At 39.9% G+C, this 25,668-nt stretch overlaps 1 protein-coding gene across 5 annotated transcripts in view; it reads right to left on the minus strand.

The window, feature by feature from the left end:
* Positions 1-787: 787 nt before the first annotated feature.
* Positions 788-25,668, minus strand: part of LOC132916134 (amyloid beta A4 precursor protein-binding family B member 1-interacting protein) — a 149,393-nt gene continuing 124,512 nt past the window's right edge. For 4 of the 5 annotated variants that reach the window (XM_060975939.1, XM_060975937.1, XM_060975938.1 and 1 more), the window contains 7 exons: positions 10,621-10,791; positions 9,912-10,067; positions 9,589-9,822; positions 9,268-9,497; positions 8,346-9,008; positions 7,750-8,124; positions 788-7,594 (listed from right to left, as the gene is read on the minus strand). In XM_060975939.1, the coding sequence (XP_060831922.1) occupies positions 6,215-7,594; positions 7,750-8,124; positions 8,346-9,008; positions 9,268-9,497; positions 9,589-9,822; positions 9,912-10,067; positions 10,621-10,791 (3,209 nt within the window). In that variant the 3' untranslated portion in view covers positions 788-6,214. Of the gene's footprint in view, positions 7,595-7,749; positions 8,125-8,345; positions 9,009-9,267; positions 9,498-9,588; positions 9,823-9,911; positions 10,068-10,620; positions 10,792-15,969; positions 16,502-25,668 lie in introns of those variants that run through there. The other variant, XM_060975941.1, reaches the window with a different exon arrangement.

Genomic DNA, 25,668 nt, shown 5'->3' on the forward strand with positions numbered 1-25,668 from the left:
TCTCTCTCTTTACTAATAATCTTCGCAAACCTAATAGACACGTTCGATTACACGGGTGATGGAATCTTCCTTTTTTTACAAAATTTACTTCGTTGTAAGATAAACTGGTTTTACGGGACGAGATTGAAAAATCGCTCGACGAAGCGTCGAAACACCGAAAATGGACGTTTAATTTTTTTATCGTATATCAGAGATGATATTACGTTATACGAGCATATACGAGCACCGGCTTTATGCAAAGGAAATTCAATAGCCGAACAGTTTATGCGTACTTGCACGACACGGCCTCTGCTGCACCACGGGAATATTAAAAAGCGAAGCTTTTTTATTGGAGCGCTTTATGAACAGCAACGAGCACAGTTTTATCACTTGCGCTCGCTGGAATGGAAAGTCTTCGACCTCCAAGATCCCAGATCTTCTTCCGAAGATATTCTAAGGATGAAAATGAAGAATGAAAATCGCTACTTACACAAGAATACATCGCACTTGATTTATCGACATGCTTCGTTTTTTCACTGTTTGGAATTTCCTTTGCTTCGTTTACGAGAACATCTTGCGATCCTTTTGAAAAAGTGATAATCGTATCTGCGTTGAGTAAGATACTGTCCTTGATATACGTATTAATAAAGAAGAGTATTAGATAGATTATAAGATTGATATTTATAGATAATAATAACAGAAATCACGTGTGAAATTTAACGCATGTAAGTAGATTAATCTAAGCTACAGGTCGTGAATGGCAATTTAGATTATGTAAAGGGGTAAGAAAGAAACAAATCCACGATCATTGAAATATACCAAAAATTTATTTACATAAAAACATGAATATAATACCTATAATATTTCAACTGCTGCTTGCATTTTTTTTTTTTTTTTTTTTTTGTCATTTTCATTCGGTGTCAATATATCGAAAAAACAATCGGCGTCGAGATAGATCCTTTCAAACTAATCGATATTGTCGCTTTTTTTTTCTTTGTTTTCTTTTTTAACGTCGCGATAGTCTAAAAGAGAAAAAGAACGGAAAGAAAAGAAAAAGAAAAACAGAAAATAGCGAGAAACAACTATTAAACGGGTCTAACTTCTAAAAGTATGCGTAAGAGAAACGTAAATCGATGAGATTTGCAAACACAGTGTGTCCAAAGAGTTCGTTTCTATTCGTTGGCCAAACAGTTAACCAGATAAATCAAACGAAACGCAGTGGAGCCCCGTTCGCAAGACTGGATTTTTCCATTCTATATTTTTCCCTTCTTTTTTTTCACGCCCTCCCGTTATATTTCGTTCAGCTTCACCCCTTCGATACGATTCGTACGTGCGTGTACGCGTATAGTGCGCGACAAAAACGAAAAATCACCTTCTCCTCATCGTCATAAATAGTGCGTTTATTATTATTAAAATCGGTCGCGGGCGTCTCTCACAACCCCTTCGACGATCGTTCATTTTTGTCTCATCTTTCTGCGCTTTGTCTCGTCTGTTCGTTACAATATTTACAAAAAACGTACGTACAACACAGGGTATACTCGGTATCGGAGAAAGAAGAAAAGAAAGTGTAGTTAGGTACGAGATACACAACGATAAACGTGTTATCTTTTTTCCTCCCTCTCTCTCACCCTTTCATCTTGTCGTCTTCGAGAACACACCATCGATTCCTTTACAATCATCGTTAAAACGTTTATCCATTTCGTCTTTCTCTCTCATTCACGATCCTACAATACACGATCTTACGTCGTTTACAAATTTCCTCCAATTGCACTCGACCCTTTTACTAAAAAGCAAGGGAATTCAATTTTCCAATCGAACCATTCGATCGATAACGCGAGTCTCGATCGACACGATGTTCCATCGCCGAATGATCTCTTTCTTTTTTCTTTTTTTTTGGCGTGAAATTATTTTTCTCGAAGATCAGCGACCATTTTAATCGTGGAACGGAACATAGATACATGATATAAATCGTCGATCGTCCATATATCGTTGGTCGTGATCGTTCTTGCTGGCGCTCCAAAGTGTGCGGCACTCAATCAAATCAGCGTTGATCAGCGCTACGGAAACGATCAAGCAATCTACCGCTAAAGCTACCTGCTGTTTTTCGACATGCTTTCTCCCTCTTTCTCTCTCTCGTTCTATGAATTTCTTTCTTTCTTGTCGTTTAGCACGATTAATGTTTCCTTAAACTGTACGGGTATAAAAAGGAGTTGTTCGGTTCGCGCCGGCCGTTCTTACAAAATTTCTGAGAAACTGGAACCACGTGGCGCGAGTTTTTCTTTGCGGGGTTGCTCAAGAAAAGGCAACTTCATAAAGTGTCGTCTAGCAAGAAACGTAATTAATATTGGTAAAATGTGTGAAAGAACTTCCATATGAAAAAGTGTTTCTTTTCTTTTCTTTCTCTTAGTATTAGAAAACGTTTTATTGCTTTATTAGTTGTCGCGATGGTACAGTTAATCGTGCGTTATATTTTATGAAAATACTTTAGGTATTTTTCTATGCTCCCCTTTCTTGCAATTTTTTCTTATATTACGGTTAACAAATATTTAAATGTCTAGTTACTGTAATAATGGAATTATTTTTCTATTATATTTTGTGTTACATATTTTTCTACGTCCTTTCGTGTTGCAATTTGTGTGAATAATTTTATCGATGGTAGACATAGACACGAATTAAACAAACGTATAAGTTTCCCTCGGTAACCGAAACGTTAACCACTGTTCTTTATTTAATATCACGGTTAACCTTAAAAGGAAGATATCGCTAAAAAAAAAAAAAAAAAAAGACAAATCTCTATATATTAAATTAAGATATGAACTTAAAACATCCTATTCGTTTCTACATACTTTTATTAAATATTTGTACTAACTTTAGAATCACAATTATGTACAAAATTAAAATAAATAAATCGAACCTTACAAAATAATACAAATATATGTAAAAACATCGCTTAAATCGTGTCAGTTACAGGGTGTTCGATATTAATAGAAATTACTCCGACATTTACTCAAAACTATATTATACTTTCCACTTCTAAGATATCAAAAACTAATAAGAACAAGAGAAAAACAATTTTCAGCTCCTCATCTTAAACATAAAATATTCCTTTTTAAAATTATACGCTTATTTACTTTTTATTGTTTACGCTTGATCAAAAAGATTGCTTGAAAATGAAAAGCTAGTTTTCCTTTTAATTCGAAACAAGCTACATCCGGAATCACTCCTTCGCTATTTCCAATCGCAAATAAAGCAGTATTAAATGATATCAAAATTCTCTTCTTCAAATCTATCGTCCTAACACTCTTCTCTAAGTCGTACCCATATATTTTTCCTCTTCAATCTCGAGCAACCGCGTTAAAGGAGCTCCACGTGGTACTAGTCAATGATCAAGCAGACCATCCTGAACGCGGAAAAGCCGGTCACAGGATAATCGCAGAAACGCGAGTCTATCGTAAAGGACAGACACATGCGACATTCGATATTGTTAAGATCGATAATACGATTAGTCCCAAAAAACGAATATCGTTATCAATATCGTTACCATCGCTATTATTGGTTCATTTTAATTGGACCGCTGGCACGGCAGGCGATTAACGTTCTAAATCGACATCAATTATCTTCTATTCTTTCATAGCTTATGAATTATTTTGAAGAAACGGTTGCAGGAGTCTCGCGTGTCGGTGTTTGGTTAATTAGAAAAAATGGAGAACCAGGAGAGGCACTGGATACGCGTAAAAAAGTCTCCCTTTGACACCTAGCTCTTTATCAAAATCGGCTAGTAGAAAATATCGTATCTTCGTCGCTTCTTCCGGTATATGACGTCGTAAAAAGCTCACGACTCGACGAGACTCCATTTTTTATTTAATGTTCTTGTCCAAATTAAAACGATTCGATAAGAACACAAAATCGTGTTCTCGTCGGAAAAATTGAAAAAGTCTAACAGCCCTCCTTGGTAGATAGCTTCGATATGAAAAATTAGACAGCTTGTTAGATGGCCGTTGTTGCAAGTTCCATTGGCGATCACACGAGTTCTAATGGCGGAAAATGCCCCTTCTCGTATTGCTCTTAATCGATATGGTTGTATAAAACGGTACGATAGAGCGTAGTTGCTCCAAGTTCATTGATTAGAAAGATTGAGACAGATATGGGTGAAGTAGCGTAGAAAAGTTGATGGATGCTCTCCGAGATCGTTCTGGATCACTCGACGCTATCGACTTTATGAATTTTCAACGTGTCGATACACCGTGGACTTGCGAGTATAGCGAACCGAGCTATGAAATGTTAGAAACGTTCGAGCGAATTAAATCGATATTAAAGCACGTAATGTATACGTAATTAACAGACAATATGTTAAAAAACAGTGATTCTTAAAGGTACGTAAGTATACTTGATTTGGTACAAATTGATATAATCCATGAAAAATTGTTTTCATACGTCGATTAAAAAAAAAAAGAAAGAAAAGTAAAAGAAGTCTTGTTCGATCGTGCACCAAATCATAAAAGATTGACAATATCGAATCCTTATTTTATTTCTTATTTCACTTGTTGAAATACGGATTAACAGTGTACAGTCGGTAAAAGGTAAAATTACGTTAACTTTTAATAAGCTCGGTACAAATAAATTTCAAAGTCCACGTATTTCCTGCGATCGATCGAAAACGAAATTGTTCAATCGCTTCGAAGTCTCGTTTAACGAGTCACGTTCCGATGTCATCGATAATTTAGTAGGAAGTTGCGGCAGCGTAATGAAAACGGAAAGAAGAGATGAAAATTTCATGAACAAGATCTCGAGTTGTAGGTCGCGCGATACGTTAAAGAGTCAGCGTAACAATCGCGTTGGTCGTAGAAATTGGATGTATTCTTGTGTGTATGTGTATTGTGTGTGTAATAGCCTCGGCGACGAAGAGCAAATAGCGTCGCGCGTAGAATTCACGATCGAGGTCCATCGAAATAGATTATGCGTTATCGCGTACACGTCGCAGAGGATATTTCAATATCGTACGATACCATCTAAACATACAGCATCAAAAAGTCGATATATTGATATAAACGCTCATACGTGTTTCATTTATATACATACACACCTATGTACGAGGCTTTTAAAAAAACGCAGTACGTGATCGTCTTGCGTGTGGTTCTGTGAACGGTGTCTTTTTCCTCTTGTTCTCGTTTTTTTTCATTTCATATGTACGAGGAACATGTCCTCCTCCACAAAGTAACAAAATTTCCATCTCGTTTGTATTCATCGTTCATATTCATTTTATTCACGTCACGATACAATTGTTGTCCTTTGGAATAACGTAAAAAACAACCGTCCTTTCATCTTATTTAACGCGCGTCAGCGAATATCAGAGATACTTAGTTAAGCCTAGTGAACTCTGGATTATTTAATTTGCACAGAGAAATGCGATCGCGATTCTCGTGCGTTTATTTTCTCATCTTTCTTTCTTTTTTTTTTCCATTTTTCTTTTTTTTCTTCATTTTTAAATCCGTTCGTCACCAACCGAAAAGATCGCAAGTTGGTGGCGGTATCGAAACGAAAATCGACATCAAAATCGCTCGGAAATCGACAATAGTCCCAAGCTTCCGAAGGGACAACGAAAGTTAGCAGCTTAAGACTTATTATATCACATCCTCAATATATGCGGCAGTATTTGTTTTCTTTACGCCCTAAACTTGATCGGCCGTCGACACATCGAAGCTGAGATTGATGTTTGACATCGATACTCGTTGATACGTTAATCCGCAGTTCCGATTCGCGGTATACCAAAAAACTTGTTGCTAAAGAAAATTCTCCTATATTCGACCGGCCGAGCTCGAGCTTGTGACCCGTCAACTCGGTTCGTCGTGATCAGTTTCGATTGGCAGTATCGGTCGGACTGTTCGTCCTCGAGACCCTACGATTGTACATCGATTATCCTAGAAAACGGGCCGCAGCTGTTTGAATTTCTGGGTAGACACCAAAGGATTTTCCAGGCAAGCCGTGTGATTCCATGCAAAACTCTGGCGACGTACGACGAACAACATAAAGCTGAACTTCTCTTCAACGATAATCGTCGATCTTCCGCTTTTCTCTTCGTCGCCTCGTTCGAAGGCATACGATAGACACAGAGAACGATCAACGTGTAGACTCGATTATTAGGACCTCGTACTCTCGCCCTCTGTTAGCCCTTCCACCAGCTGCACAAACAGCAAAACCATCGCCTTTCGGGATGGGGCTGAAGTATCTGCTATTGTCAGTGCATCGCCCTGGTTGTGGTCAGATGGGTAGTTTCTGCCCTTTTCGGTGGTGGCGGAGGTGGCCTTCTTTTACTGGCAATCGCGTTCACGATATTAATGCTGCGATTCTCATCCGCGAACCTGACAGTCGATTGCCGGGCTGGACTGGATGCGTACTCCACTGGAGCGTGTGGATCCGTCGCGTAGACATTCTCATATAAATTATCAGCTCCATAGTGTTCCTGAACCCAGTTCGACACGTTGGTCTCTCTGTAATCAGCCACAGCAGGCGGTGGATCGCGAAAACCAAGAACTTCGTGAGGAGTGGTGGTCGAATCCAGTTTACATTTCTGCGCAACCTGCCACTTTTTCCTCATTACTCTCTGAAGATCCTTTAAGAAATCACCTGGAGGCGCCTGATCAGATGCGGCAAGCTTCTTGGGAGATGTGAGCCTCGTGCTATCCGACCTTCTCGGTGGCATCGGTTTTCTCTGTGGCAAAGCTGGACTCCCTGGTTCTTGCTGAGGCGGAAGATTGAACGTGATCTTCTTGCCAGTACCCGTCTTCGATTTGGGCGACGTTGGCGGTTCTTGAATGGTTACTCTACGCTGAGGCTGGGGACTGGAGGCAGCTTTCAACTCTGCCAGATAAGGAGGAGCCGCGTAATGTCCGGAACCTTGCTTCATGGCACTTCGTCGCACAGTGTCCATGTTCGGATTTGGCCTGATTGGTTGAACCGTGTTGTGTTGGTGAACCGTCGGATGGGTTCCGTATATCGATTCTACCTTTGAGTTTTGTCTCGTCAAGCTTGAACTGTTGCCGTGCTGTTGCTGGGATCCGTAAGCTGGCGGAGGAACGAATGGGGGAGGCGAGGCAAAGTTTGGCGAACTTGGAACGTACGTTGGTGTGCTGGCGCTGGACCCTGGATAGGAACTATGCGGAGAGGGTACCGAATTTGTCGCGTTGTTCGCGTGAAGAGCGTTTTGTGTATTTGAACTATAGCTCTGGTTATTCTGTATCGTCGAGTTGCTTGGATTCGAATACATCTGCTGATTGGTCGACGGTCTAGATGACGTGTGAGTTGGCGTACTCTCTGGAGTTACTGAGTTTGTAGGTGTGGATTGCTTGGGCCTAGCGCGTCGGATAGTTCCTGTTTCGCCGACTAAAGGACTTGGAGGTGGCGGAAGAGATGCCAGACTTAACGAAGAACCCGTGAGCTCTGGTGTGTTGCACATTGGCAGTTCACCAGGCGCTGGAGGCGGTGGTAGAGAATCCAGGGAGAGATTCGATCGGAACATTTCTGGTGGAGGTGGAGGAAGTGGCTCATTGTCGGATTCTCCTTCCTCTGCCACTCTTGAGGGTGATGGTGGCGGCGGTAACGAAGTAATCGAATCCATCTGCAAAAGTGACACTTTTCGTTAACGATTGTTCTAAAAATGTTAAACGGTATATTTGTGAATTTCAATCTTTTGCACTCGGCAAAGCATCTCAACATCTTCTTTCATCAACTTGGTAATTAAAAATGAGATGTATGAGAACGTCTAATACTCACCATACACGATGGTATCGGACTCGTTGGTGTCTTCGGTTCCTGATTCTCTGATCTGTTGTATCCCATTGGACTTGCTCGTTCTCTAACCGGTGTGCCAGGCGGTACAGGACTAACTGGAGTCGCGTTGCCAGATCGATGATGTCTCTTCAAAGTTCCAGATCCATCCGAATCAGTGCCGCTCCTCCTTCGACTATGCCTTCTGGTCAATGTTCCAGAACCCGAGCTCGTTGGACTCGGACAAGAATCCGGCTCATCGCGAACTGTTTCACCCACTTCCTTCAATTGTCTCGTGATCGATGTTAGGGGCAATTTCGGATTCATCGAGGGCTTCCTTTTTATCGTACCTGTTGGAAACTCGCCACACTCGAAAGCTACCTACGATAGAAAATAAAATATACTTGTAACGTAACCATTCAATAGTACATAGGGGAAAAATATGCTGTCGTCCAATGCTAAACGCTATCGAGAATAGTCTATCTCGACAAGATTGAACACAGTTACGATTTTCCATACCACATCCACACCACCAATCTTGGACGTGTTAACAGTATCAGTCTCTCAAGAAAACAAATGAAATTAAAAATCTGTCTAATTACCTCGCAACTACTGGGTGCTCCATCAGAAAGGCATCCACTGGAACTGGAGCTGCTGGCTCTGCTCAGTCTACCATCGTTATTATAACTTTGTCGTTGTTCAGAATTGTAACTTTGTCTCTGGCTGTCATACTGTCTAGTATTAGCTACTTCCGCGTTGTGCCTTGAATTCTCCGTGAACTGACGAGCGTTATCGTTGGTCGTGTTGTACTGAGTTTGATTCTGTGCCGGTACAGCGATCGAGCTAACGGAACAGGATCTTGCGTGGGCCAGCATGTCGAGATCCTCCTGGGCAAGTTCATCAACCAGGGTTCTGTAATTTTCCATCAACTGTCTTCCATATTTGGCCACCCTGATTCCAACCATCCATCGTTCCAAAGACGCGTTATCCTCAGCGCAGAGGAATTTGATGTACTTTGTCGATTTTGGCTGCTGCAATCTGGGATGTTTGACAGCGAAACAGAAGTCTGTTGGAGCTTTGTATTTCTTCTTCCAACCAATGCCGTAGTAAATTTGATTCACGTCGAAAGTAGCCAGACAAATCAGGTCACGAGCGGTGCGAGCTTTTTCCTTTGGCCAATAATAGAGGCCGGATGCTCGTAGAATAAAGTGGTACCTTTTCCATCCCTTTTTGCTGTCAGATTTCAGATATAATGGTCCCTCGACCTGCATAATCAATACAATAATAAATTTAACAGTCGACAAAGGTTTTATTTATATCTTATATATAGGGTGATGAGGCGTATAAATAAATACAGACAATTTTTTATGTCATTCAACGTGACGAATGACTTCATCCTATTAAGACACTATCTTTCTTCTTTCATAATTTTTGATTAAAAAAAAAATAAAAAAAAGAAACAGTGATCCGGCAAAATGGCGTAAACTAGCATGTAATAAATCGAAAGTATTAATGACTAATTACCTCTGGTACGCCAACATTGCTGCTGGAAAAGAATTCTTCCAGAAGAATATTACGCGAATGATCGTCATATTCGCCGCTACTCCTATCGGATGGACCTAACAGGAATTTCTCTGGAGTAAGAAACAATTGAGTTTTCTCTGGCCTCTCGACGAAAAGCAGCTTATTTTTCGAGTCTCTGGTCCACAGTAAAAGATTTTCTACCAGCAACTCGTGATCTTCGTATACCCTCTCTGAAAAATGAAATCATAATTACAATATAAACGTCTGCGACTTTTTCTTTTTTACGTCATTTAATAATAAACGATATGAAGATATCTTTACCCATGAAAAGATCAGGCAAATGCTCGACTACCGTCCACTTTGGATCCATTGGCACGTGATTTTTGTCAGCTAGAAGCCTGCACACGTGCGCTACGCTCATTCCTTCGTCTACAAGCAAACTTTTACCACTGCCGTCCAAGGTGAACGCTTTGATGAAGAGCTTTTGAACGCTGGCTTCGCGCATTTTTTCCAACGCCAAGCGGATTTTCTCTGCCTTGACTCGGCTTGCAGCGTCTTAAAAAGAAATAAGAAATAAATAATTTAAGTCGAGAAGAATATTGAATTTTAAAGGATCAAAGATCGGAGTACGCATCGAAACTCACCCATGAGTTGATGAGATTGTTGCTGAGGACCTGTGTGCATGGCGGTCTGAGGTGGTTTGTGCCCGGAACCGCTGCTGCTCGCGGAACTCTCGCTGGACAGCATCGACACCGTGTCCGAGAACGCGCTGTCATTGTCAGGACTATCGGTGCGCATAGCTGGAACAAATATTTGACAGCTGTTAAACAATGCATGAGGTACAACTGCAAACAGCTTTGCAATTACAAGTTTCGAGTAACTGTTTCACCTAGCCGTACTTGAGTGTTCTGCAAATTGGATAACGTCGGATAGGAATGTTTGAATGGCTCTAGCCATAGAAAGTAAATTTTACTGATACATTAATTCTATTTAAGTGTCATCATTTATCCCTAGAAAGTTGATATTGCTATACGATAACAATTTTATCTTGGATATTTCTCGTAGCACATAAAAATTTTGAAATACCATATCGTCAATAATACTACTACTTATCGATGAAATTATTTAACCAGATAATCTAATCACTCTCGAGTCTACTCAGAGAATGTAAAAAACCGAAATTTCTATTCCACTTTGCGTTTTTTGCCAGAAAAGAAGGTTACTCTATCGATCTATCTGTTATTTCGAGCAACGAATTTTCGCGAGATAATTCGAGAATTACGCTCGAGTCGTTAAAAGAAGGAAGGAAAAGAAGAAAACTCGTCTGATGAATTAAATTCGTAATAAACAAACCTCCTTCATTTTTCCCGATATCGGTATTGTCCCCAGCAGTGATTCTGGTGCTGTTAGGTCGGCCCTGTCTCTGCGAATCGGGCGCAGGTGTAGAAGCGATGTCACCGTCGCAGCGGCGCTCCAGGGCGCACAGCTCTCCGAGGATAGCATCCAGATCGACATCCTGAGAATCTGCGGCAAAGGAGCAACAAATAAACTCGATTGATCGACTTAAAACCACACAGAACAAAGCAGCCGGGCAACGGATGCAAAGAAAAAGAAAAGACAAAGAAGAATAAAGGATAGATAGCAGATAAGGAGAGTAAAAGTGAATATCCCACGTTGCTACGCTAAAAGAAGGATCGTGTTCAACGATTACGATCGCAGGGAAACTGCTAATGGTCGGGACACGAATTATGAGCGATCCGACGATGAAACCAGTTCCGCGCTAATTACCCGCACGATTGTACGGTCATCTGGTAACCGCACGTTCGCTCGTGTTCCTCGAATGTGAAACGAGGCCTCGGACCCGCGAGACTCGTGTACCTGACCTCGTGCAACACAGAGGCGAAAGTCCTTGGCTGACGAAGAAACGAACGGTTTTAATTGCATCCGTAGATCGTTTGCCTGTAAACCGGTCGATGCCTGTTTTTGGAATTTGTTCACGCCGTTCGTGCGCGTCAGTAAATGATTTCTTTTTTTTTTCTTTTTTACCAATTTGCCGGCAATCGAGAAAAATAACGTTAAGGCGAGTGTTTTGGTATTTTATAGGCTGTAATTAATGGTTTTGGGAAAGTTGTATTTTAACGTTTCCTTCGTGTATGTAAGTAGAAAATTGATTACTCTTTGAGATAAAATGTTATGATACCGAGATACGATCAAATTTACGAAAAATCAAATTTCGGACTAGGCTATACTTATTTCGTTAATCATCGATTTTTCACGTTAAATTTTCTTCCGTTATCTGTTAGAAATCTAATTACCTTTTCGTCTCGTTTTCGTGAGCCGATACTTTCAATCGTTTCGGTCGATTAATATATTTCAAATTTCGTTACACTGTACGGTACCTCTACTGAGAAACAGAGAAAAGAATATCGAGTATCGTGTTCTTTACATTTCTACGATACGACGCGACGGTCACAAGTTGCAACGGTAATAAGTTCGTCTCAGCTAGCGAACGTTTCCGTGTTGCCATTTGTACTTCCTTCGTCGTTTATTTTTCAACGATTTTTGCTGTAATGATCCTGCAGGAAATATCGCATACGAAACGTAGAAGGAACAGTCCTCGAGACTCGAATATCCTCCTTCGTACAGCACAATAATTATCGTGCATCGTTACCGGCGCGTGATAATATCGACTTCGTTAAGATAATTAACGAAATTAGCTCATAGTCGGTAAAGGCAAGAGTCGATTTCTTTAGCCGATGGAAATTATTTAAACGGATTATGCAACCGACATTCGTAACTAGCCACAAAATCCTTATCGTCTATCATTTCTAAGGTGATTCTTCGAAACGTAACTTTCAATTTCTCGTTCCGTTTTTATTTACCATTGGAAATCCATTCTTTTATCTATATTCGATCCTATTTAATATATAACAAAGCGTGTAATTGTGGAATAAAAAATTCAAAAGAAAACGATTTAAAAATCTGCCACAATTATTTCACCGTGGAAAAAGATTACATTCGTCGAGTGTTCTCCTTTCATAATACGACTCGCAATTACAGCGAATAGCAACTGAGAATGAAATTCTTGCGAATCGTTCGAAGACGACAGACATTCCACTGCGAGCGTCACGAGCGCAACTAAGGGCACGTGTGCAGGCACTCTAAATACGAAGCCCTTTCCAGCGTTTTACCTGAAACGAATACGCGATATGCGTTGTATCTTAAACAAGCTACGTATATCGGTGTATAAGATCCGACGAACACGGATTATCGAGGTGATCAGTTACTTGCGAATTAGTGTCAAGATCGCTTCTAATTCGGATCATACTGTGTCGAGCTAATGGAGCAGAAAAATAAATAAGCCAGGCAATAGAGACTGTTACTTGCTATTATTGCGAAATTTATTCTTTCCATTAATTTATGTCCCAATGCTATTGCGATAAACATTAAATAATTCTTTAAACGAGTAAGGAGTTTCGTATGAAGATATATATATATTAATTTTCTTTTTAGACGTTTTTAATACATATGTACTTTATACTACTTATACTTTATACACATGCAATCAAGTCATTAGCTACGATCTAAAGATATTATTTTGCAGACAGTATCTAGATCATTCAGGTCGTTTGATTTTTTTCTTCGAACAAAAGGCAAACCCATTTGCTGAACACAGAGTATACATATCAGCAGCATTCAGAAACTCCATCAAAGGTTGACAGAACGAATGACAGAGTCGATATGGAATGTGACGGTATCTTGTTCGGGATTGTCGAGCTACGCGAATGAACGCGAATCTCCGCGTCGGCTACCACGAATAGGAAACCCAAGAAACTCGGACTAACTTTATCAATCGGATTCTCATTCGTGGCTCGCATCGAATTTCTAACGTGCTGACGTTCAACTTCTTGGTAGTGAAAAGAACCCGATGTGCTTCTACATCACGTAAACGTACAATGCATTTTATAAAACAATATACTTTTTATTTTTCAACTTTTCTTATCTCATCGGAAGTGAATTATAGAAAAATTGTGGTTATCTTGAATTGTTCACAATTTTCTACTTATCCCAAGTAACTATATTATATAATTGTATTTTATACAAATGCAATTACAAAAATAATATTTAATCCTTCCTTTCGTATCTTCTTTTCTACGGTACCGTGCAAATGTTAATGTGCAAATTTCAATTAAATCATATGAATATAAAATACGACGAAACAAATGACGCGAAAACCCTCCCATTTCACTCGATAGAACTCCTAATGATAGGGAAAACTACCTCGGGTGATTAAATCTTTGACGCTGGCTGTAGTTCAGACCATGGATCGCTAATCACCGATTGTTAGCCGAAAACTAACCATTCACAGTTTCCGAATACTCATCTGCTTAACAATGAGGTCCAATTGTTGGCAGACTTAACATCGTCGATCAACCAAGAACCGATGCTTCTGCACGACAGGTTCTGACCAACGAACGATAACAATGGGAACGGAAGTTCCATGAAAGGTACTTTATGCGAGCTGGGGGAAACTCGGTGGAAAACGGCGTGCAGAAAGCTTCTTACGTTACCTATGATAACGTTTCATTGGTAATCCTCCGCGAACCAGTTTAAACGAGCGTTGAAAGCGAGTAAAGCACAATTGTCCCTAAGGTAGAAGTTTTAGTAGTGTTCTAGGTGAAAATGGAACTTGTACAGAGAAAAATCGAGCCGAGTAAGTCGTACGATACATTTTGAAACTTTGATAATTATCGTGTTATTCGTTGCTCTGTTAATATACAATTTCCTTTGTTTCTGCTTAATCTTATTTCGTTTTACGACGTTACTTAAGAAAATATATGAGAACAGATATGTGTATACGAAAATACAACTTTCCTCGAAGAGTGCTCATTAATGTTTCCACAAATGAGTGTCGTTAGACTCTTCTTTATATCTATTTACACAAGGAAGCAATTACGTATAAATTAACAATTTTACCCACTGCTTTATTACATTTTTCATGGTCATCGAGGACGCATGTGTATTGGAGATATTACAAATAAAAATAATAAAAGATTGGAACGCTACGATCTCTTCGAATAGGTTAAATAAACCTTGAGGATTAAGTTTTAAATTTCTACAATGGAACCAATTAAAATTTTTTTATACACTCGAGTACAGTGATTCTAATACAACGCTTTTGAATGAATAAATAACCCATATACGTGTAAAATAAATCTGCTTCGATCTTCGATCAGAGCGTATAGTAACAAAATATTAAATTGATAGAATTAAGCAAATATTTTTAGAAACGTTAGAGCACATCGATCGTCGGGTTACTGGTAAGTTTAAACTCGTGAAGCTAAATATACGAAATTTTAGTCGATGATATATCAAATTGCGTGCCTGGAAGCCATCAGCAAAACGGGGGTGCATAATTTTCCTTTCGATGATTATTGATCTTTATGAATACTATGCGCAAAGAGAACAGACGGTATTTACTATTCGTGATTACAAGTTTTACCTTGGAAACAATTAGTAAATGTTATTTAAAAACAATTAATAGACAAATTCTTTTCTTTTGTTACACAATTGTATAGGATCATCGATTCGTTTACGTTGGATGAAACGTTAAACCTAAAATCTATAACAAAGAGGCTAACCTATTCAAAGGCTAGTGGTGACTGAAACACGACGAAACTCGATTCAACGGCATGTTTCGAACGAAAACGAAACCGTGACGAGCGTGCACGGTTCGCGATAGCACTTTCCACGTTTACAAACGATGAAATAACCCGGGAAAACGAGCGAGCCTCGTAACTCGCGAATATGCCATGGATTACCGTTAGTCACGCGTCTACCACCGTTTCATGGCGTCCGATGGAACACGAGAAACGTCCAATTTGTATTCCCAGAAGGATCCACGGTCGACACAGAGGTGATGCACGTGAGTCGGTGGAGTTTTCGAGTCGCGTTAATGCCCAACCACGTTCGCGCGCGATCCTCCTCGACGATACGACACGTATCACGTATCTCTCATAGCCTCTCTGCTCGTACAGGGACGAGGAAACTATAAAATTTTTAGGGAGTCCGGGGGCGAAACGCGTCATCCATTCAACGTGTGAACGCACCGAGCTGACTTTACAGTCTGTGCACACTTTCTGTGCACCTGAATAACAGACGATTCTTGCTGGTTTTCGTTTGTGGTAGAGAACTGCGTTTATTTTCCTTTGCAAATGAACAAATTTACTTACTTCGCTCGAGTTAAATAACACGTTAAACATTTGTAAAGCGATTGGATCGATACGCTTGAAATATAGATTACAATATCTCGAGGAACGTGCCTTTTTGATTGCGATTAGGATCTTCCGATTAAAAGCTGGAACGAACGAAACGATCGTAACGATTGGCATGCATAACGATTCTACGAAATATCGCGATATCTATCTCGAGGAAAGACCCAGCTACTAAGGCTAGCGACACGTTGAAAGCGATCGACAAAATGGCCTGAAACGAACATCGAAAAGAGTATCCTTATCACAATGAAAGCGATCTCGTAATCCAAATAGAATTCGTCCCTGAAGCATCGGCAAGCCTACTTTCTATCTACTTTCTCGCGCATTATCACGCGGACAAAGCCAAGTGTGTAATTTCAGCGTTCCTCTGCGAGCGATCATCTCTAATCTAAAGATCCTTAATTGGACGCAACGCGAGCCAACGTACCTTTGCTGGCCAGATAACCCAGTATACTCTCGTTGCTTCCAAAATTCGCAAGCATGTTTCGATCGACTAGGAACGATATCCTCTTGTCAAAGTCGATCAGCGGCTAAAATCCATGAAATCCATGGTACGAAACAAGGAACAAATTTCTCGTACGACGTATGTACAGAGTCGTAATGTTGTCAACACTCCAGGTTACTGATCAGGCTGTTTATAAACAGCCAGCAATCTTCGTAGTATCTTATGGTTCACAAATTGATCGATTTATCAAGTACTCGATATAAACTCGCGAAGGACAAATTTTGTCGAACGACAGAACACGCTGTTAATTCGATTAACTTGGCAAAAACGTGATTTATTATCGCGCGAAATTAAACGCGAAGATTAGAAATCGACGAAGCTTCGCGTCCAAGTGTATCAACGATCGATAGAGAGAGGATTACGCGAGATAATCGAGGTACGGAAGGGGCAACAGACCGCGAGGTTCGCGACACAAACGCATGATGTTTACGGCGCGTGCGACGGCGCTCGACTAAAGGCCTTAAGGTGAACACACTTGCCTCTTGCCTCGAGAGTTTTCCGCGCGGACGCGCTCCACGCTTGCGTGTAGGTGTAGCCCCGCAGCTCGTACGTGGTATGTCTCCGCCGCGGTAAAGAGGGTTGGACGTGCACAGAGAATTACGCAAACGTCCATTAGGCTGCCTATTAGCGTTAAAAATTATTTCACGCGATCATTGGCTTGAACGAAAGCACCAAGGAGGAAAGAGAAAAGAGGAGGAGTGTGGTATAAATTATGAATTAGTGAATTTTCAAACAGAAATTAAGAATTAAAAATGGTCACACGTTCTGATTCTTTTGAATCGAATTTAATATTGCCGTGCCGAGTCTGATTCTTCGTATCGTTACTTAAGCGATGTCGATCTTTCGTTTAAGGATTACAATCTTTTGATTTAATATTCTCTGCGTTTTATTGAGTCGTGATTCGTATTGTATTCGTTGATCAAATGTAACTAAGAATCACCGAACGTGAAAGTGCTAATACGTTTTATAGCACGGCATAAAATGTAACAGCCCGTGAAAGCTGTTGTACGATAACCACTTTATTAAGCGGATCAATTTATAGTTGTAATCTCAACTACGATCTGATCGAATAAAACCGATATTTTCACTGCATTTATGTTTAAGAAGGAAGTGAATATACCCATATATTTCCTTCGAAAATTACAAGCGAATGTCCTGCATTTATAAATTCTCAACTTCCCTCTCTAATGGAAAGTGTTTTTAAAGTCGAACCTACCTCGAAACAAACACCCTTTGGTGCCACCTCCCGAATGCCTACTTCTGCTTTCCTAATTAACAAAAACTTTCTGTATTAAGTACTTCTGTTCCTTTAATATTCGCACCCATACTCTATAAGCACGCGGAAACTCAATTTCCTAATTACTTTAAACTCCACCCACGGCCTGTCGCTTCTCCGGCAACCGACAAATTCCCTCAAACGCAAGAATACGCCTCGACAAGTTTCTATACCAAACAAGAGTTTCGCTGACAGTACTATTAGGTTGTATAACAAGTTCATTCACCTTTCGATGTTATTTTAATATCGCAACCAATATTATCGATAATCGAAGTCCGTCGATCTTTGAGAATCGTCAGATCTAATCGTTCCAGTTTTCTCAATGTAATGATCAGACGATTATACGATGAGAATTACTCGGAAATAGGGAAACGTCGTTCAAGCCGATTAAATTGCACTCTTCAGACGGTGTGCATGGATGAGTTTCGTTCGTTGCCACGTATGTAGAAGCAGACACAGCTGACACGAAGAACGAGAGAGTTCACGGACCGGGCAGAAGATTCGTATTGATTGAAGTGTGGGCGCCAACGGGCGATTTGATAAATTACAATCGACGCCATCCAACGCAACGCTCGTGTGGATCGTTTCTCCGTTGGATTTACAACTAATTCGCGTTGTAATTCGTGTCGCCAGGGCCGAGTTCGAGCGTGTCAAACGTGTCGGGAACAACGAAGGAAACAAAGGGTGGACGGTGATTAATGCGGTTCGATACGGTTATCGCCGTCTTGCGACCGTGTCAGAGCTTCTTCCCTTTCTCGTTCAAACAGGCCTCGAACAGCGGTATCGACATTTTCTATGCGCTTTACGTAACATTCGTCTGTTCCGCGTGGTTTTCTTCCACGAAACTACGTAGCTACCATGCGAGACGTTTCCTATAGACGTATATATTTTCAATTAATTTGTAAATTTTATGTACTTCAAATAAGTTACGAATTTAACGATTTAGACGTTTGGGGAATACGTGTAATTAAATATTCTGCAAATATATTCAATCGCTACAAAAATATCAAACAATGTCGACTTTCTCGTCCCAGTAACAAAATCATAGTCGCTGTTGATTCTGGTATCTTTGTATTATTTACTCAAATACTTACTACTCTATAGAGCTACTCGCAAATCGGTATCAAACAATTAAATTCTCCTGGATCGCAAATTCTTAGAATAAAATCGAAGAGTTAAGAAGATTTACAGAAAGCGCATAATGTGCGTAAAGACTGAAAATATTGAAAATAAAATATTTATTGTGATATTTAGCGGGTACTTGGATTCCATTTATTTAGTCGAGTTCATAAAAGTATAAAATTGCATAAATACCGGCAGTCCAGTTATCACGGTAAATTCATCGATACCTCTTATCATACTTTGACCAACCTAGTTCTTTCAGCACTTTTCGTTCTCTCCTCGACAACGTACGGACGAGCAATACGATTGCGATCGAGCCTGAGGTTCGTTCACCCCTGTCGATTATGCGAATACGCAAAGCGAACGATAAACGCGTAACCCAGATTAATCGAACCGCATAAATCATTCGACTTGTACGTCTCCTCCGACGACTAATATTTCCTCGCAACTTTCTTTGTGACTATCTTTCATCGACGAAAATCGCATTTTCCATAGTGGCGTCGGCTAACAATCAGCGTCTGACCCCTTGATCCACCCGCGAGAGACTCGTTAATTTTATCGAACGATACCGCAATACTTTCTATAAATCTGTTACGCTTATCTGAATACGCCGTTCAGTTTTGCGTTCGCATCTAAGTAGTTCAAGCTGGCGCGATTCATCTGTTTGAACTTCGTTTCGTTAATAGCTTCGATTTCAAGAAAATCAAGTGAATCAGTGGTTCCATCAATGAAACGGAATTCGAATCATTTTCACATATAGTACATCGTTAATTAGGAATTATATTGAAGTGACATCGAGGAGGCTTGTACAAATGACGGAAACAAAAACTTTTCCTACCTAAAAATTATTGTTTCTTCTTTATTCTTTATTACGTCTATGCAATATCTTTTCTAAAAAGTTAGATAGAGAGAACGATTAAACGTTGATAATTAATAAATTAATTAGCTAAGACGGCGAATGTTACAGATCGTTTCGACCGCTTTGGGGCTCCAACTGACCTTTCTGAGGGAGGCGAAAGAAAGAAATAGATGGAAGAAAATGGAACTGCGACTCCTAAACGCTATTCGACGGGTGTTAATGAGAACGTGGATAACCTTTGCCGTACCTTTTTATTGACGCTGAATCTGACGCCGCAGCTGCGTCATATTTAACCAATTGTACGGAGAAAACCGGTATTCCCGTGTTATCTCATCGTGGTTCGGAAACGATTAATTCGCTTGCAACTGGCAGTCGAGCGAAAAAATTCGATATGTGACGAATTGCGATAAAATTACGAAGCTTTTTGCGACTCTGTCTGTGTTGCGTATTTTTGCGACAAGGTGTACAATTTTTTATCAATTTGGAAGTTTCACGTCGATGTTACGTGTATTAATTGCACCAATACGATCATGACAGTCGTGTCTCATTACAGTTGCTAATGAAATTTCAGAATGTTTTACGTAACACATACAGTACGTACACAAAAGTATTTCAATCGTACGACGATCGACTATAACTCGAATTTCGCAACAATCGTCGATTCTCGTGTATTTCAATAATTCGCGATATTTATAAGCGCAAACCGCTCGAAAAGAGGCCGAGAGTGCGTTTAACGCTCGAAATGCGTTAAAGCGTATTTTCAACGAGATTCGAGCGGCGCAAATCGAACAATACCGAGCGAATAATCGAGCGCCCGAGTCGAGCGTGCTTCAGGCGACGAATTCGACGTTGAAAATCGAACAAAGGGATACTTTTTCTCTCTTCCTTCCTTTTTTCTTCTTTCTCGTTGATTAATTATTTCACATCGTCACGCTTCAACCTTCATCCAGCTTTCTATCGAGGGAAATTTGCACCGGTCATTTATTTCGCATCTATTTCATCGCTTTTCTATAGCACGGCGTTCGCTCTTCGAACGTCGAGCTTATTACCATTGAAACCGCGCACGGAACGCAGACGAACCACGCGATAATTCGGACAGGTCGATCGTTCTGCATAGATAGTAGCAGCAACGAGCCACGGCTCGCAAGTAATTAACGTTTTGATAATGCTATCGGGTGATTTCGTCGCGCTGTTAGCCAAGTTCGCTTGAAATGAACCGACGTGGTTTTTCTTTTACGATTTCCCTACGAGCTAGGAAAATTGTGGATATTTCTTAGCGTCAGATCTCTGTCGAGTATTTCAATAGAACGTACGGAGGTGCAGGTTATCGTAGATTATTGAAAATCTCTATCTTATATGTTGAAGTGGTCACCGCTTCTAAGAAAACTCTACATCTGGTCTTTAGTTTTCTCGAGCACCGAAGCCGCCGACGGCGCATAGACAAAAGACTGCGTCGAAGGCAAACCATAAACGGTACACGTGCAACGTTGGCTTCAGGGTTTTTCAGTCATAGGATAACGCTGCTAGCGTGCGGATCTGGATCAGCTCGTATTATATTCCGAACTTTGTACTTACACTTTAATATATATATTTTCTACCTTACAATTTATCCACGCGTTCCTTTGTATTCACATACATCCAATAACCTTAATATTATATAAAAAAATAACTGTACTCAACCAGACAAAAATTGCAAATCTCGGCAGAGAACTGCATTAAACTTTAGCTACATTAACCAATCGTTTTCCTAGCATAACGAATGTCTCTATTCACTTTCAATTTTATTATCGTTACACGTTTGATGAGAAATGACAGAGAAATGACAAAGGAAAACGAAGCCGTCGGAATTATTGTCGCGTGTAAGCGAATAGAAGCGCTTCGCATGGCGGTCACGCGTGACAAAGTACACGCTGACACGGCGATATTTTTTGCAAAACTCCAACAACAATTTCCTATCGGGCTTAATTGGCAGCCGATACGTCGCACGAGGCGAACGACCGTCGCGATGAAAGCGGAGCCGTTCGCGTATACGCCTCGTGTTGCAATTATCGCGACAATTCGCAGCCTCTGTTAGCCTATGGATTGATTCGTGGTGTCATCGACGATGATTGCTTCGTCACCGCGAAAATCGACAATGGGATATGCCAGGAGAAGAATAATAATTGCGTTTCTAGAGACGGAGAGGCTTTTTCCAAGAACGAATCATACGACTCGAACGTCAATTTCGCTTTATCGTCGTAAAATTTAAATTTAACGCAACACTATGAGGAAGTGAATATTCCAATTGACTCTTTGTTCTGTCGTAAGTTTTTTTAACTTCCGATAGTGAAAGTATCGTAGTAAATCCCTCTCTACAAATTAACATAAATTTTATCAGTAACTTGTGCTTTGAGAATCCGTCTTTCAAAAAGAATCTCCTTTCTTAACACAAACTTTTATTATTCCCCTTCGATATTTGCATCGGAATGCTTCTAAAATATTTTTTTAAAATATTCTTATACTATGTACGAGTACTGAATAACTTCAACGTCCAAATCAATCACGTTGCCATGATTCTTTATATTTTTCGCTTTATCGTCGTAAAATTTAAATTTAACGCAACACTGTGAGGAAGTGAATATTCCAATTGACTCTTTGTTCTGTTGTAAGTTTTTTAACTTCCGATAGTGAAAGTATCGTAGTAAATCCCTCTCTACAAATTAACATAAATTTTATCAGTAACTTGTGCTTTGAGAATCCGTCTTTCAAAAAGAATCTCCTTTTTTAACACAAACTTTTATTATTCCCCTTCGATATTTGCATCGGAATGCTTCTAAAATATTTTTTAAAATATTCTTATACTATGTACGAGTACTGAATAACTTCAACGTCCAAATCAATCACGTTGCCATGATTCTTAATATTTTTCGTTCTTAATTTTCTCGGAATAGTTCTTCGCACGAATTATTATTTAAAGAAGAAGCATCGAGCAAATTTCACGGAAAACGCTTACGCATACGTTAGCACTAGAAATCATTGCCAAAAATGAACCGCGTGTAAGCGTGGAAACGAGCAAAGGCAGCAAATTAACAAAAGGGGTCTGTAACCTTCGATGGTCCGCACGTGACCCACACGTTTGTTTAATTAACTAATGAGCCCCGCCCTGTGTCACGAACGGCCCCACGTTTTGTTAAGTCCGACTTGTGCACTGTACACACAAGTGCAACCTTCGGTGTTGCGTGTGCACGCACGAAAGAGCGTGCACGAACGACGTTCGAAGACGTCAGGAAACTTGACTTGACGATCGTGAAGCTAACCGTGACTTCTAGCAAGGATAAATAAATTGAGGCTGCGTGTCTGGTATGTAACTCGAGGAATCGTTAAAATGTTTCTTTGCAATTTTAAAGAAACCTTAAACTACCGGAATTAACAGTAAATGGGATTTTTAACGTTAACGTGTTTTCTTTTCTTCCTTTTTGCAACAACGAAAAACATGTAGATAGATATTTAACGTTAACTTTAATTGAAACCAAAATACGACGATGAATATACATTTCATTTGGCGTCGTGTATCATACAGTTTTAATTACGACTAGAGTCTAAATATACGAATTTATATCACAATGGAAAAATCGCCAGGGAAAATGATGTATAATTTCACACTAGACAAGCCATGAGCGTGGACACAGAGTATGCGACGACGAGTGGTCTAACGGGAAACGATGAATTTTTTCGTGCAATTAAACAGATCGTCGCGCTAGCACGAAGATCGTACCTCCCGAGGAAAGTATGTAATTAGGTTAAACGCGACAGAGTAAGAAACCTTAAGGCTGTGTCGTGCGATAAAACAGCTGCGGTGGCTCGAGCGCACGAGCACTCGTTAATCAGGCTGCAGCATTGCCGTGAAATATAATGACAGTCACTTTAGGTCTGTCGTAAGAAGGCAGGCTGGACTAATCTGCAGTAATAATTTTTCTCTCAGGCGAGTTTCTCTCGCTCGTTTGGGCGGTATGTAATTTTTTTCACCGACGATGCCGTACGAGTGTTATCTTCCTGGCGATCGAGTAACCCTCGGATCACGAGGACGCGCGTCACGATTAATGCATCTCCATCATCGTGATATTTAGCGTAATTACTTTGGTAAATAGATTTTAATAACGCTAGAAAAACAGCGAGGTATAATTATCTTCCTTTTTCTTTTTTTGAAAATTCCGCACAGTTTTCTAATAACACGTGACACACATTATTTCTCCGAATTTGGTTTCTTTACGTCGAAGCATAATTAATACGCGCAGAAACATTCGCCGACGTTCCTTCTTCATTTCTCAATTTCAGGCACACGACGTTGATCGCGTGCCACGGCCCCAACCCTCTTTCTGGGGTTCAAAGAATAAATTCACCCTCGCGGAGGTAAGAAAACCGTGTCTTGGAATCGTAATAAAATCCGCGGGGTGAATTATGCCGCGGCACGGGGGGTGACAGTGAAATAAACTCGCGACATTATTCGTCAGAAGAGGCTGGAACCTAATACGACCGGTTCAGCCTCGTGGCCTCTGGCAATTTCTGCCGCAACCTTTCCCACAGGATGTTCGTTCTCGACTAAGAAGAAACAATTTGTCAAAGAGAATAAATTAACGAGCTAGGAGAGCAGGGATTTCCTTTAGAACGCGCAATGCAGATATTTTGAATGGCGTAAAAATCCATATTCTCGAGTCTTTCTCTAAGATCGTAACATTTCATTCATTTCTGTAGCTCCAAACAGATAAACGTCGGCTAATCAATTTGATCATTTTATACATATTGTTTGTAATCTGATGAAAATTATTTTACCAAGTACACGAGGCGCTATGTTCTATTTACCTACGAGAATAATAAAGAAATACTAATAAGAATAAAATAAATAATATGGAAACAAAGTTTTGTAAATTATATTATCCATTAATTTCACGTTAAAATAAAAAAATTTTGAAGGTCCAACATTTACACCCGTTGTTTCATAATGTAAAATATACGTCGTGAAATTTTACCAAAATGCTTTAAAATCCAACTAACGATTTAATTTTTAATATAGAATTTCAATCGTAAAATTTTATTGAAAATACATTTCGCTGCAAAATGCTGTATAAATTTTATTCACCTAAAGCCTGCAGAAGTCTGAAATATTATCAAATATGTTCAACCAACGCTTTTACCACATCGTTCGAACATATATTGAATTTTTCAGCATCGATTGGTCGTTTTTATCGCGCGTAACATAGAGAAGTCATTAAAAACTTAATTGCTTCCGGTATTAGTTACGCTTGTTCCTGGCTACGTACGATAAGAGGAAACGCGCAAACATATTGTATCTAATATAGTGGACAACAAAATTATTAGGTAGATCGACACAAAGAACGATACCTGGCTGGTTGCATTAAACCTTTTCGCTTGGTTTCGTGTGCTTTATAGGAAATGAATTTTACCTGTTTTATTATCGCTCGTTGCTCTTCAGCAAATGCGTCCGGCTAGACTATTTAAAATTTGCATCAATATTAGCTCGTACGCGTCCGTTCTCCTCTGTTCTCCAAATAAAACTTATCCGGAAAAAATACACAGCGCAGAAATGAATTTTACTGGGATATTTTTGCGATATTTGCACATTGCAGAGAAGTTTAGTGTCAATATTTTGGCAACTCTGTTATAGTACAGTTTTTGCGAAGGTTTTTAAATTCCGATAAATAAAAACAAAATTTTATTACACGCTTGGAAGGTTTTAAAAATTCAAACGCGTCTTTGTGTTTATTACTATCAAATTTTGGAGATTCCTACGATACATCCATATTTTTCAGGCAGTTAAATTCTCCAAAAGTCATTTCATCTTTGAAACATAACGTATCGCGGTATATCAGACTGTTGTATTTGTCGCACTTACCAAATCTCGCACGAGAATCACATTAGCCTCCCGCTACAGATAAAATACTTGATGACGCAAAGGAAGACGAAATTCGCTGCAAGGTTTTATTTTCTATTCGATGAGAATGCTTTTACGAGATGATAAGCGAACAGAGATCGCGACGATCGAAAGTGCCGATGGTCGTTCCGTGAGAGCTCCGTAAAAGCGCGTTGATAAAGAGATTTTATGATCGCCGCGATATCGTAAAACCATCCGTTGAAGTATATCGGGTAATACAGAGATAAGAAACGCGTGCATAAGTGCGATACGCGATCACGCGACGAGCACGATTACGATCAATTTAAATTATGACGGTTGTCTTCTTGAAATGAATTAACTCGCTTCGCAAATGTGTTATGCTGCTTCTCCAACTATTCAAATATCTCATACGTATGGAATATAATATTTTAACTTATTAAATCGATGCACTGCCACGATCATGACATAGAACAT

Source organism: Bombus pascuorum, chromosome 1 (genome assembly GCF_905332965.1).
Source record: "Bombus pascuorum chromosome 1, iyBomPasc1.1, whole genome shotgun sequence".
Taxonomy (NCBI): domain Eukaryota; kingdom Metazoa; phylum Arthropoda; class Insecta; order Hymenoptera; family Apidae; genus Bombus; species Bombus pascuorum.